The sequence below is a fragment of the Colletotrichum tamarilloi genome (genome assembly GCF_030869305.1).
Source record: "Colletotrichum tamarilloi strain Tom-12 chromosome Unknown Scaffold_15.1, whole genome shotgun sequence".
NCBI lineage: Eukaryota > Fungi > Ascomycota > Sordariomycetes > Glomerellales > Glomerellaceae > Colletotrichum > Colletotrichum tamarilloi.
Genome location: NW_026849398.1, coordinates 22,526 through 36,504, shown reverse-complemented (window position 1 = coordinate 36,504; position 13,979 = coordinate 22,526). Strand labels below are relative to the sequence as shown.

At 53.8% G+C, this 13,979-nt stretch overlaps 2 protein-coding genes across 2 annotated transcripts; both read right to left on the bottom strand.

The window, feature by feature from the left end:
- Positions 1 to 10: 10 nt before the first annotated feature.
- CTAM01_05703 (uncharacterized protein) lies at positions 11 to 1,930 on the bottom strand (the record flags this gene model as incomplete). The annotated part of the gene is made up of 1 exon (XM_060521733.1): positions 11 to 1,930. The coding sequence occupies one exon, from the start codon at positions 1,928 to 1,930 to the stop codon at positions 11 to 13; it is 1,920 nt and encodes a 639-aa protein (XP_060383402.1).
- A 1,831-nt stretch (positions 1,931 to 3,761) lies between these two features.
- On the bottom strand, positions 3,762 to 4,637 carry CTAM01_05702 (uncharacterized protein; the record flags this gene model as incomplete). Its single annotated transcript, XM_060521732.1, has 4 exons — positions 3,762 to 4,018; positions 4,077 to 4,144; positions 4,195 to 4,231; positions 4,295 to 4,637. 4 exons carry the CDS (start codon positions 4,635 to 4,637, stop codon positions 3,762 to 3,764), a joined length of 705 nt encoding a protein of 234 aa, XP_060383401.1.
- Between the last annotated feature and the right edge of the window lie 9,342 nt (positions 4,638 to 13,979).

Here is a 13,979-nt window from a genome sequence, read left to right as displayed (position 1 = left end):
TGCATATACATCAACGCGACCGAGCCTTCTTCTTGGGAGGGGACTCAATAATCTCCAGGTCAGAATCGGGCTCCTCGATGGCTCGCTTCTTCTCCTTCTCCCATTCCTTCATCTTGGCCTCTATGGCCTGTAGACAAGCATCCTTCAGTTCCTCTCGATTCAGCCCGCCCACATCATCATGTTCATCTTTCCACCACTTGCGAAGAGTATCGCTCCAAGCCTCTCGGGACGTATACTGAGTCTTGTGTCCGCTCCTCTCCATCCAGTCCTTGATGCGCTCCACCACCATGTCAAATTGCGAACGCCGGGGCGCCAGTCTCTCAATCTGCTTCTCCAGCTCAGCCATCTCCTCGATGCGTATTTTGTCCCCCGCAAAGCCCTCCGTCACCGCGTTGCAGCCGTCAAAAGCGCTTCGAAGAGAGAAGCTGACGCCGTCTTTATCGACCTTGGACGCCCAGCAGACGGCCATGTCGTAGGCCTGGAGCAGTCCAAGCCGGGAGAAGCGCAGCATGGACGTCGCCTTAGTCAGGCCAAGTACCAGTGTATGAACCGGCTCGCCGTCGGGTCGCTCTCGCTGGGTGAGGCTGATGGTGACATGTGGGTGGATGTAGTTTGCCAGAGGAAGTCGCTTGTCCGGATCTTCATTCGAGTTGTTGTCCTCCCCCAGATCGTCAATTACATGAGCCTTGAGTTGAGCAATCGGAGGTATGGGAACCTCAAATGGGTATCCACCGACGCACTGCCTGTCTGGGCACAGCGTCGCCCAAATTCGCTGGCGAACTCTGAGAGGCGTTGATGAAGATGTCGGAAATCTTTCATTGGTTCGAGGCTCTGGGGTGGCTGCCGGACGCTTGTGTTTTGGTGACGCTCGCTTCGTTTGTGATCCCTGAGTAGGCTGCAGTGCAGGAATTGTCACCATCTCCTCAGCGCGAGACTCCGGAGAAGTAAGCAGACTTATGTCGCTGTCTGGTGGTGAATCTCGCTTGGGTTTTGGCTGTCGCTTCAGTGTCTTGGGCGTACTGGGCGGTGGCTCTTTCTTCTGTGGTTCATCTTTGAGTGCCTGATCTTGTGGCGGCTGAGACCGAGATTGACCTGCTGTCCGACTTGCTGCTTGATCTCTGAGTTCCCTGAGAAAAGTTACATCATCCACACCGCCAGGCTTGTCGTGGAGAAGGAAGTTGCCGAATACTCTAGCCCATGCGCTACTTTCCTTCGCAAAGGCCGCTGGATATGTAGCTCCGGCCCTGAGCACTCTCAGCCTCCTTAGCGTAAGCTGATCATCGCTGTATTTTCCTTCGTTCCTCTGCCTCATAATCGTTTCGAATGCCAAGGTGTACTCGGCATTGCGCTTCTGACCGTTCTCCCACTTGTTGGACGCAAGCGTATATGCCTGGCCCACCAGGTTTGTTGCGTCATATCCATTATTAGGCCAGTCGGGAACAGTAAAATTGATGTGGCGCTTGATTTCAGAAAGAGATACCGTCAACTTGTCAGACAAATTACCAGCTATGGCGACTTCTTTGACATCGTGCAGGCGTCTGCCCTCGGGCATTCGTCCTCTCATACTTTTGGTGAATGAGCAAGACCACGGATATCCGTATCCATCATCTGGAAACCCCAAAACAAGTATCCATATGTCTATGGTCGTGTGTATTAGAGGCATATAGCGGCGCCGCCGAACGAGCCATTCCATATGGTGTTGTAGCAGCTGGTCACCACCCGCAGGCAGTAGCTTGCAGTCATCGTAGCAATGTTCGACAGTGTTGCACATTGGGCAACCCTTGACAGAACCACATCTGAGCGCTCTGTAGGTCAAGTAATAACAATCTGCCAACTTGTGGCCCGGTTTCTGGCATGCGCCACAAGAGACGCTCGACTTCGTCTCGTCACCAATGCCAGCACCGTCGGGGTGCTCGCTGTCGGAGGACATCGTTGCGATCTGAAAAAAAGACTTAGCGGTCCTCTCGGAAATAGAAAGCTGCCATAAGTATGTAGAGAAGGACCGACTTACCTGGCCTAGAAGCAGCAGCCTTCCAAGTGGTATCTGCAGTTACAGTCGCCAAGGAGACGGAGGCAATTGCATTGGGGGCGTCGATGTGATGAAATCAGGGCAGAGGAGTGGGATTGACGATTGGAGTGAGAGGAAGAAGATGTTGCTTTGTGTAAATGTCTTCCTGGGAGGTGAAAATTTGGAAAAAAGGTGAAAGGTGAAAGGTGCAAAAGTAGGAGGGCAGGTCTATGGTGGCTCACAAAAAGGAAGGAGCGACTCTCAGCTTCCTTCCTTCCAAGAAAGTCGACTTCATTTTTCATGGCAAACAATTTATCACACACATGTCCCCTAGAAATTGAAAGCTGGAAACTGTGCCATCAGCTTTGGAATCTCGCCCTCCCTCACCTCAGCCTCTCTCATCTAGACCAAGTCGGCCACCAAGGGCGGGAAAGCAGGTAAGTATTCTTCGCCGAATCTGAGAGAAGGTCCATAAGAAGACCTTGAAGATGCCAGGGGCTTCCATCTTGAGAGTAAATCCTATACGGTACCTGTCTTTGTTCTTGACCATTGTTGAGGCTCGCCAATCTTAATGCAGATACTGCGACGTCCTGCTTAAGGGAAGGTCATGGCGTGTGAAGGACATATGGCTGCCAATAGGTACCCTATAATGGAATATACCATCTAGGCTCATACAGTAGTATCAAACTGTTCATTTACGTCTAGCAGGAGTTCTTGCTTGAGGTCAGGCACTCTGCCCGTTTCGTGTTGGTGACACGATTCCGGAGTCTATTGAGGACAGCTGATATCTATGCAGGAAGAAGACGAGAAAAGAGCGAGTTGGGTCTGGGCGTCATGTCCACGGCAGCTTAGTCCTTGACAAACCTTTTCAAGTAAACATCAATCTAAATAGATCTCATCACATGCTCATGAATGATATAGGCAGAAAAGTAGTCTCTTTCTCATTCACAGCAAAGGTGGGGGTCTGCGTGGAAAAGAAGGAACAAGATTACACTTTCACCTGCACCTTCCTCATCTCTCTTTATCACACCCCATATCTCTCAAACACCGTGAGATTCATCTACGACTCACTGCAATGCAATTTAAAAGGAACAAACATCACTAAAAATGACAAAAATCACAAAAAGAATGCGTGAGGCATTGAACCACACCCGATTTGAACGGATAACCTTTCGATGAGCCACTACTGGAGTCGAACGCGCTACCGTTGCGCCAGAGGTCCTATTGGATGAAAGGCATAGTTGTATAAGAGCTCAAGTGTTGTTACATGCGCGGCCTTCTGTCCGATGGCCCGTATGATTGGCTGTACAGGAATAACTGGCCCACACCGCCTTACTTTAAGCATTGCGGAATGGGCCGACGCATGTTCTCACTTCGGCGCTCACACAAATCCGGGCCCTCCCACACAGTCCAGTCTGAGAAGGAGAGTCATGATGCTGCAGGAACCGCACCACCGCCAACATGACTTCCAGAGCGGAGCAAGGTGGGCTCGTGACGACCCTCCCTCGCCCCGTGAGAACCAAGAAATCAAGGACACCACATGCTGAACGTGTGTCTCGTCATGCGAGACAAGCGCGCTTGCCATCCCCAGACGCCCAGAGGGGCTCTATAGGAAACGTCTGGAGTCCTGGACTTTGGCCCTCTTGCCCATCCTGCGATAGTAGAACGTACCGAGAACCGTAGATCAGCGTTTTCTGGTGATCTAAAGCCGGGGAGCCGCGAGTCTACGACGGCAACCCCAATGCGACAGACCTTACGGACCCTGACCACGCACCAGAGTGTTAGAGAGAAAGAGACCTCTACGCCGAAGCCGGGTCACGGCGTTCAGTGAGTGGAGACGCTCTCTGCGGCAGGCGGGGGAGGTTGTTGCAACAGGACTGGGTCTTAATGGTCCTCTGATAACACCCATCCAAACGCTTCCGAGGGTCGACGCCGCTTGCTGCCCCTCGTTTTCTCTTCTCTTTTCGCATGCATCCGGTACGTACGGTGACATCGGTCTGTTGCCTTGTACTGTGAACGGGAGTGAGTGAGAGAGCACAGACTTTTGAAACAAAAATTCCTTCTTCACCTTCTGTATCCGTCCCATGTGGGAATGAATTGGCCGCCGCGATAAGAGGATTCGCCGCTTGTGGCGCCCTGCTCGTGTCTGTGAGCTTTGAGTTTGACAACTTTGACAGAACCCGTATAGCGGGCTGCGCTGCCGTCCAGAAGCAGCCCGCTCGTCTGTGCGACAAGGTTACCTGATCAGCATGTCGTCTGATCCAAGAGGCGCCATCATTGAGCTGCCTGACACAGCGGATCTCCCAAACGCGCGCAACAATATGGGATGCCTCAACCATCGAGCATACTTGCGTACATACTTGCGTACCCCGCCCTTGAATGAGACGGCCCTGGGCCAACGGAAGCGTATTAAGGCAGAACCTCGGCGCGGATGATGGATCTGCGCTGGGGGATTGGTCTGAGGAGTGGTTTCCCCGACACCAGGATGGGCCGTCTTGGACAGGTTTGAAAATAAGTGTGAAACACTCCAATCGTGTGGGACGCGATCAAGATCCAACGCTGGACTGCATGAGCCCTGGCCGAGTCGTCGATTTGGAATGGACAACTTGTTTCGCCGCCCACTCGCCATCATCCGACCAAGGCAGGTCGCAGAAGATGAAGCCGTCTCTGCAGACCCGAGGCCGCTTCTCACCACCCCCAAGTCGGAGTGTGATGATCCTCCAGGTTGGACGGAGATCGGCTTGAGGTCGATCCCACACAATGCCGCCGAATCGCTCCCGGAATCCCGCTGTGTGCCGTCTTCTCATCCGAAGCTGTCCGTCTCAAGAAGCCACCGCGTCACCCCGTTTGCCAACTTACTCTGTTGGCAATATACTGCATCTGCCTTCCTCAAACGGACGAGCAGGATACATCTTGTGGTCGCTCGGCTTTTCCGATAAGCTTGGCCATTGTGGTGTGGATGGCCGAGTCAGCCAACAAGACTTGTTCCACAGACAATTGCACGCTGTGGTTGCATGGGACCCGCTTCATCCCATTTCTGCGCTGGTCTCTGGTAGGTTCTGCGGGTTGAGCCTTTTCGGATCCGACTTGTGAATGAACAGAACACAGCATGAAGAGCGCTCAAGTACCCGTTTGATCGACACCCGCAGCGGAAGACGCAAGACTGACTCAACGGTAGTGGAAGCACGAGAAACCACGTGTAGACTAGGCAAAATGTTAATTGAGGTCGCGAGCCGTTGATGAGGACAAGTGGCTGCGGGCAAGACAACGCTAGAGCGGTAGTCGGCGTTCTTCTAGAACTATATCGGCAGATACTCCGGACCTGTCCGTAGTAGGCTGGCGATCGACATCACCAACGCACGCCCCGTCAACGACGGACCGGTGACGAGGCGGCAGTAGTTGGATAGCTTGTCGCTTGACAGTCTGCCAACGACCATACAGACCGCGTTGCGCCGTTCAGGTCAGTGAGCCATTCAACTAGCCACATGAGCTTCTCGTGTTTGAGGCAACGTTGAGAACGCCATCGGCCGACGTCGTCACACGTCGTGAAGCCAGCAATTGGCAATACGAGCCAACCCCGGCCTGCCCACCTTGAGCATGAGTGTTTGAGGATGGCACTGACGCTGAGCAGAATTTCCAAGACCGCGGTTGAGGATGCCTGGTCCGCCTGGCCAGCTATTGAAACCTCCTTCATAGAATCTGTCCTTGTGAGAACGACCCGATGATGTGTCGCAAGCATGTTGGTAATTCACATCTCAGGATCGGGCTGGCTTTTTTCGAGCCCGACGCTAGCGCGTTCTGGACCGTCTGATGTCTCCGATGAGATGTCTTTATTCCCTTTCCATGTCGACCCGAATGTCTGATAAGCTCTAGAAGTTGACTGGCGTTCGCGAAGCATGTTCGGGGGGCTTGCAGCGCGGAGACGAGCCGCAGGAATGGTGAGACGTGAATCAGTCTTGGCTCCGTCCCAAAACATGGCAATCCAAGCTCCAGTTTTTCCATCATCTCTCCTGCACGCCACATATCCCGGGGTACCTCTCACCGCAGAGGCGTCTGTTTGCATTGCCGATGTCTTGCTAGACTGTTGGCGGGCAAATAGATGCGCAAGTCAGTTCTGCAAGAGTCTGGGAAAGGTAGCCTAGGCACTTTCCTACAGCCGGCAGTCCAACCAAAGCTGTCATGACTTGAGCCGGCAGATTCGAGACTGAAGTTGAATGTAGTCGACAATCTGCATTGGGACCGCATGGTCGCAGCCACACGCACCTACCGAGAGGGCCCGTGCGAGGCCGGTCTTCAACGAAAGGGTCGGAACTGCAGCTCGGTTGAGTTGGGTTGTGATCTGCAGGCTTGACACGGTGCAAAGTCAGTCACCGCACACTTCAATAGCTGCAACGTTCAACGACGATTACAATACCCGGCTGTCACCGCCCTTTTGGCGAAACCTGGGCCAGGCCTGGGGCGGCTATCGCCTATTCTCCGTAGGCCTCCTAGCGATGCCTTCACAAAACGCCTAGAGACGGCATTTTGAACCAGGCCACACGTGGCGCAGGGGGGTAAAAATTGGACCTGGCTGAGCACTCGCCGCGCAGCTCACGTCAATCGTTACTGGACTGAGCAATCACGTCGCCAGACCTGGGGATATCTTCAATCCTTTGCGTGAGTGAGACACACCAGGGGTTGCACCCTGGCCCGAATGCACCGTCCCGCCAGCGAAACGCACCGTGGCTGGAGTCTTGGACGGGACGCTTGAACAAACCAGCCGAGCCGTTTGTACGCCCTGAAAGTGGACGTCGGGCATCCGGGCGAATGGGTCTCGCGGCACGCCCGGTCGCTTCACGGCAAGACAGGGGCCCGATCTGGTTCTCGATGGTGATGTGCTGAGCTGGCAGGGCATCGAAACTTGTCCAGGAGATGGATGAGCACACCACCGATGCAGTTGAGAGGTCGGTGACAGAGAAGAAGAAAGCGCATTTGTCGAGAGATCATTGTGAGCGCAGTTTCCTTCTTCCTGATCGGTCCTGTGGGCTAAATCGGGATGCATGTCCGTATCGCTGCAAGACCGGCGGCGAACCATAATAAAACTTTGATATCGTTACGTATCCATTTTCTTTCTCAGGGTGCTGGTCGACTTGACGCCGGCCAACGATCACGGCGTCCGCCACCGCGCATCTTGTTGAGCTTTGGCCAAGCGGGAGCGAGGCCGTCAACGCCGTCAATCTTTGGACATCATTTGCCTCTGTAATGCAAAAGCTCGTGATGCAATATAGAGCGTGGCTGCGCCTGACCAAGCTAAGTTGTCGCTAGCTGGATCCGTATCTTCTCGCGATTCATCAATTGCAAAGGCAGGGCCGTGCCAGCGAGACGGGATTCTGGAATGGTGGTCGCGAGCTGTTAGCTTGGAGATTCGGCGGCGGTCGCTACTCCTCTCTGGTCTTTGGACAATTTCCGATTTGGCCCCCGTTTTGTGCAATGAGCCGGACCAGGATCATCCTCCTATCGATGCAAGGAAGACTCTGCCAGCAAAAGGCTTCGGTTGGAAAGTCAGCGATGGACAATCGCCCCCCCCCCCCTGCTTTGCCAGTGATGTAACTTCAAAGAGGGACTCCCCGGTAATTCGATATGAAGAGTCCTTCCACTATGATCTGGTTGCCGCTATATGGAGCAGGCTGTAGCAGAACCTACATACCTCCTGAGCGCGCTGGTATCTGCCAGAGACCTGAGCTGCTGAGCAAAGCTGCCATTGCACAACAGCAGGTATTGTCTTTCGTGCGTAATCAAATAGACGGCCGAGGAGCATTTCGTGCGATTCGGGTCGGCTCAGCGAGGCCCCACATTGGCCCACAGGCTGGTTACAGCAGCAAGAATCTGGGCAAGGCAGGGCGGTGACCCCTCGTCGACGGGGAATTTGATGCACATATCCGTCCCCACGAGCTAATTAAGCGTCCCCTTTATTGTGCGTCGGTCATGTTACGGCAGACCGTCTTGTCCGACGGTTACGCAGCATTTTCGGTCCGTATTGACAGATGCCGACGGGACGCTCGCGGATGAGTATGAGGACGCAGTAGCCGAAGCAGAAAACGCTGCAATGACCCGAATGTCTTGAGATGAGCACATTACCGAATGAATGCATCTGCTGGCCGGCTGTTGGTTTCAGCAGAGTGGTTGGTTAGAGTCCGTCTGGCCTAACGGCTGCCCGTTTCACCAACGCTTCCGCCAACCGTATGTGTAGCCAGTCGATTGGAACGATCTTGCTCCCTGATACTAACTGCATCGTGGATCCCTAGGATAACAAGATAGGGACTTGGGCTGTACGCAGTAGAGGCGCTGCAGACCTAGCGCCACTCGTGCAGCAACGGCGCCTTAGCTTCAATTGGTCTAGGCACGCCAGCCTGGCTTCTGGAAACAGCCTGGTCCTCGTTGGAAAGCCGCTGCGTCTCGCCCATTGGTGTGACTATCAACCAACCGGCATCCTGTGTATGGATGAGTGATCTCGCCCGCGTCGGCTGGGAAGCTATTTGCCTTGGAGTACGTGTCGCTGTGCCCCTCGAGTATTGGCAACGATGTAGCAACTCGCTTGAGACGTCGTGAGAAACGGGTGATGGATCAATATTGCGGCAGAGTATAATTGCGTTCCGATTACTGAGTCGTCCGTGAGCTACTTCGATAAGCATCGCGGGTACCAAGATGGGGACGTTTTGGTAGTGGGCGATCCTTTGATGCCACCTCAGGCCACATACCTAGTCTCACTCTCAATGGCAGGGTTTGCTCCGTCAAGCAGTGACCACTTCAAGCAACAACCATCTACTATTGAAATGCTCACTTCAGAGTTCAACTCAGGTACTCCATATACGCACGAATACCTGGGCCTAGGGTGAGCGGGCAGAAGAAGGTTTGAACCAGACTGGGTAGGTCGTAGGGGTCCTATTGGGGTTGTCTTTGGATACTTCGGCTCCTAGGCCCTTCCATGCCACGTGCCGTGTGGCTGATAGCACAGAGCGGGCGGTCGACCCTGGTGTTCCCCCTGCCAATCGTGCCATTTTGACGGTATTTCCAAAGTACGAAGAACAAATGTCCCAACGACACGGGAAACGAGATGAGCGTCTGTCGCTATCTCATGGCGGAGAATGCTTGCTTCGGGGTTGCCTGTTGGATTCTACGGCGTGTATCCGTACTCGTGCGGATACAGGAGGAAGCCGAAGCAGGCACATGCGGCGTGTATCGCATTCTGCGTATCAACGAGCTCGACACCCTCTTCTGCGGTCTGCGGCCTAGTGCTTCACTGAAAGAAATGGTTGTTTAGCATAGCCATCGCAAGCCCATCATCACTAGAGAAGGGAGGCGCGGGAGAAGGGCCTCCAATAAGCGGAGTGTGTGCTTGGGCGGACAGGAACCATCAGGGATGGCATCCAGAGGAGGGACGGGAAGACCCAATCGAAATGGAGGGACTGGGTAACCCGATGACGACGGCGGTTTGCATAGCGCTTCCGCTGACGACGATGCTTCGTGAGCCGAGGCGGTTGTGCGTTTTCGTTTCGAAGCGAATGCTGGCAGAAGGTGAGCCGCGAACCAAGTTGGCAGCGGTCAGCCCAAGCAGTTCAGCGCAGTGTATCCATAGTCTCGTGGACGATGGGTGATTGGATTTTCTGATGGCCAGTGTTTGTCATCGGCGTCATGAGGTAAACTTGTCGACATTTGGCTGCTGGCCATGGCCGTCGTTGACAAGAATAGAGTCGCAGTGTAGTGGGATCCCTTGTCTTGTGCAACAGAAGGAGAGGGGGTGGGATCCCTACGAGGAGGGAGGAGCTTTGGCGTGTCCGAACTTTATGAAGCGGTGTCCCAGATTTCCAAGTATCGACGGCTTCATTTTGATCAACCCCAATCCAGGACACCACGACGAATGGTGGATGGATTGGGATGGTGATGGGTGAGTGGGATTTGTTGCATGCCGGGGTATAGAAAGGAAGAGCGAAAAAAAGGGCACTGAGAGACTGAGAGGAAGGAAGTTGGGAACCCAGACGGCCGTTTCCTTCCATTTGGAGGGACCCACTTGCTGGGTTCAAGGAAGAAGGAAGGAACTTTGGACCGGGGGAAGAAGAATACCCATTTCTCTCGAACGGGGGGTCCATCGGCGGGGCAGGTCGGCAGGGAAGAGGTTATGGGAAGAGGCCGGTTCGGGGGTTCCCTGGTCCTGCCAGAGCAGTGCGACTGGCTGAGAATGGCAGACGTGGAAATTCGAACCTGCCATCCGGTGGCCCAAAGCCCTGGCCGGTGGAGGCGATTGAGTCGCAGGTACATGATCACACGCAGAGTAAGGCTTGCAGAGGCAGGTACCTTACCTGGCGGGGCAGGATCACCTCAACTTGTCGAGTACTTTCCAAGGTACAAACCTAGCATGGAAGAACAGGAGGCAGGAGCAGCATTACCCGTAGGAGCAGGAACAAGTGTCGAGAGTCAAGACGGCCCGGTCTAAGGTGTGTGGGATATTGGCAAGAGGTTCCGAGCAGACGATGGCAGCAGAGAGGGAAATTCTGCGAGGCGATGGATGCTGTGCCAATAAGAAGACCAATTCGGGGTTGTTGAACCTGGCCACCGCGGGAAACAAGAGGTATCCGCCATGAATTGCTCACAGTGATGAATTATGGGTGCCGATATTGCTGCCAACTTCACCCACAAACATGACCCGGCACCCAGCGCGACCCCTCGCAAAAAGTAAGTAGGCTTAGCACTGGAGGGGCAAATCGTTGACAAGCAAGGCAATAAACAAGTCCTTGCGGTTTCCACCCACGCACGCCACGCCGTCAAGTAACCCTTGGGTTGAACCAAGGTAACTCGAGTTATGGTCACTGGTGACGGGCAACCATTGGAGATGCAATGCACAGCACAGGCACCTCTGTACTGCGTGGTAGTGCGTACATATGCTGCGGTGCTGGCTGCTGGCTGCTGCATAAGGTACCTTAAGGTAGCTTGACGGACAACCCGCGCAGGGTCATGTACTGCTGGAAAATGACGAGAGTACCAGGCCAATACCGCGCGTGATGTGGACGGCCCATGGTAAGACGGGGTATATTTTCGTATCCGACCCGGGATCTGGTAGTATAACGCACGGATCTCTCGCCAAACTCTGTCTCCTTCTGTCCCTGCACAGGGTTGACACGGTCGACAACCAGAAATGAACTTGACAGGCTGCATCCGAAAAGGAAAAAAACAGAAAGAGGCTGACGTGCAAGATGGCGAGAGGAAAGAAAAAAAGGAACCAAGGAGGCGAAAAGTGCATCACCGTCATGCCCATGCAAAGTGGACTATTGCTCGTATGGGAAAGTCGATCTGCCCAGTTTGGTTCGGCTGTCAATCAACTATGCAATGCGCAACGCAGCACTGAGTCTTGACAGGGCGGGCACGGGGAGCGGCCAACAACGACGAAAATGATGATGGTGCAAGAGTATCGTGGGAGGCGAGGTTAGCTAGATGAAAATCTAATAAAAATACAAGTCTTTGAGCGGGGGCCCAGATTTTCTCATCTGTTGTCTCCGTCTTCATCAAGGCGATCAATGTTTACCATCCGTATTGATCCAAAGTCGGCATATCCCCAATTGATCCATTTTGGCGCGTTTGATTGCCACCAAATTGAAGAGATATGACCATTTTAGTGCTAAGAAATAAGACTTGCCGTCTGCCGCTTAATCCAGCTCTGAGCCTGGTGGCATCACTAGTTCTTGACCAGACACCACGATTGACCAACGCCTCCTATTTTTTCTCTTAATTCTCCGTGACGGACACCATTTGTCTGCCTTGTGCAGATTGGATTGGATCGGTCATCTCCCCCTGGAACCACCACGACCGTCTCGACGGATCTGGGCCGTCTGTACTCCATAGTGTATCCGTATTCTTACGAAATCAACGAGACGGGGTCCATTGGCAGTTACCAACAGCAAGTGGACATCCATCCGAACCTGAGCTTCAGGCTTCAGCTGCTCCGTAGCTACTTTCGTACCTCAGGTACGTTATGGCGTCGACCCCGCGACTTCAGTCTTGAGAGTCTGTTCGCAATGCGCAAGGCCATCATCTGGGCGTATGGCGTACCTCGCTCCAAAAGCCCGCGCGTCCATGCTGCACGGCACATGCAAAAGCCGCAAAACCACCATCGTCTTCACACGGTCTGAGCTGGCCATCTGATCTCTACCTTGCCTTACTTTGTCGTACGTACCTGTATGTTTTGCGCAGCGCCTGCATGACTCCCCCACCACATCTCCCGCTTCTGTTCCGCCGAGCAAACAAAGACAACATGAACTCTGCCATTCTAGAAGAGCGGGTTGGGGCAATTGGGTCACGTGCCAACTCCTTTCGAATCACTTTCTCCCCAATATCCGTTTCCCAGGGCCTACGGAGGACCTGCGGCTACACATTGCGAACCTGAGATAGGAGTCAGAAAAGAGAGTAAATAGCGAGGAAGGGGGGGGGGGGGGGAACCAGCCGAAGCAACCTACCTTACCTAGGCCGTTGTTAGCCCCAGGAACCCTGCCCCTCAATGTACCATCGCGGCCTCCTTAAGTAGTTTACCCTGATCTTATTACAGAGTACGTAGGTACATCGCGGGCCTTGTACCTGAGAAAGGCCGTCGACCTTACACCAAGAACGTACATAGAAGCTCAGGACGAGCAATCCCCATCCATCCATACATCCATCTGCAGTCCACCCACGCTAGGTTACCGTACCTACATGACATGGTGGCTACAGTGCACAGCATGCTCTCTCAGTCTCTATGTACTGCGTGGACTCTAGCTGCAAGCCCGGGGCCTCCATCCGTCTTGCGCTGTTCTCTGGGATTGGGATTGCCAGGCCCAGAGGTACAGGTACAGGTACAGGTACAGAGGTACAGGGACCAGGCCCAGGTTTAGACGAACAAAGAAAAGGGAAAACGTGCAGAGGTCCCCACCAGCAAGACGCCTCTCTTGCTGCTTTCTCTCTCTTCCCCTTCCACGTCCCTTTTCCTCCCCGTCAGTCACGTCTTGCACACACTCTCTTCCTCTCGACTGTGACTGCAAAGGTATATACTTGGTCCCTTCCCCATTTTCCGCCCTCCTTGCCAGACGCAGTATACCGTGCTGGCGGGCGCTCCCGACAAGACAAACCCAAACCTCTCCCGTCTACCGTCTTTCTTTGTCGACTTGCTCCTCGGATAGGTAGGAAGCGGAAGCCACTGGACGTCTTTCCCAATTGCGGCCCTGAATCAAACGGCGCAGACCAACAACCGCTACTAAAAGGGGGGAAAGCCAACGCTTTTTTTGCTCTCTCATCTTACCTAAGGGTAGGCTAGTAGCTTCTCCGACACCAATCTACTAATTCTTGTTACGACCGAGACAAGACGACGCATCATCCCATCCCACACACTCACACACATACACACCGACGCCTGCGAAAGGAGAAAAAACCGAGGATAGGAGAGCCACGCCATCGTCCTGCCATCTCCAAAACATACCTGGGATCTGTCGAACCTTGAACTTGCGACGACACGCGAACCTGCCGCAAACGTGCATTTGCACCTACCTGTACACCCATCTGCCCAGCAACCCATTTCCTGCTGAACTCCGACGGCATCGAACTTTTTTTTCCCTCTCCCCTTCTTCGGCCGTTCTCTGTATTGCAGTTTATCCGTCCTCTCGTCGCCAACTCTCACACCATCCTTTTCGACACCCTGCATTCATGCATGTTCAGCCTGCTTTCCATCCGACCCAGCATTGTTGATACAACCATTTGAAACACCCTGCCAGGCTTCCCAGGTTCTTGTGTGACAACCCGCCACAGCCACATACCCGGGACCGACCTCTGCCTTGTTGTTCGCTTTCCTGTTGGCATTACCAGTCACACGGGTGGATCCCAGATCCTCATCGCCTATACCGTCCCTATTCTGATATCACCTTTCCGATTCTTAAAATATACTTCACGCCCAGCTCTCTCCTACATTACGAGGTGC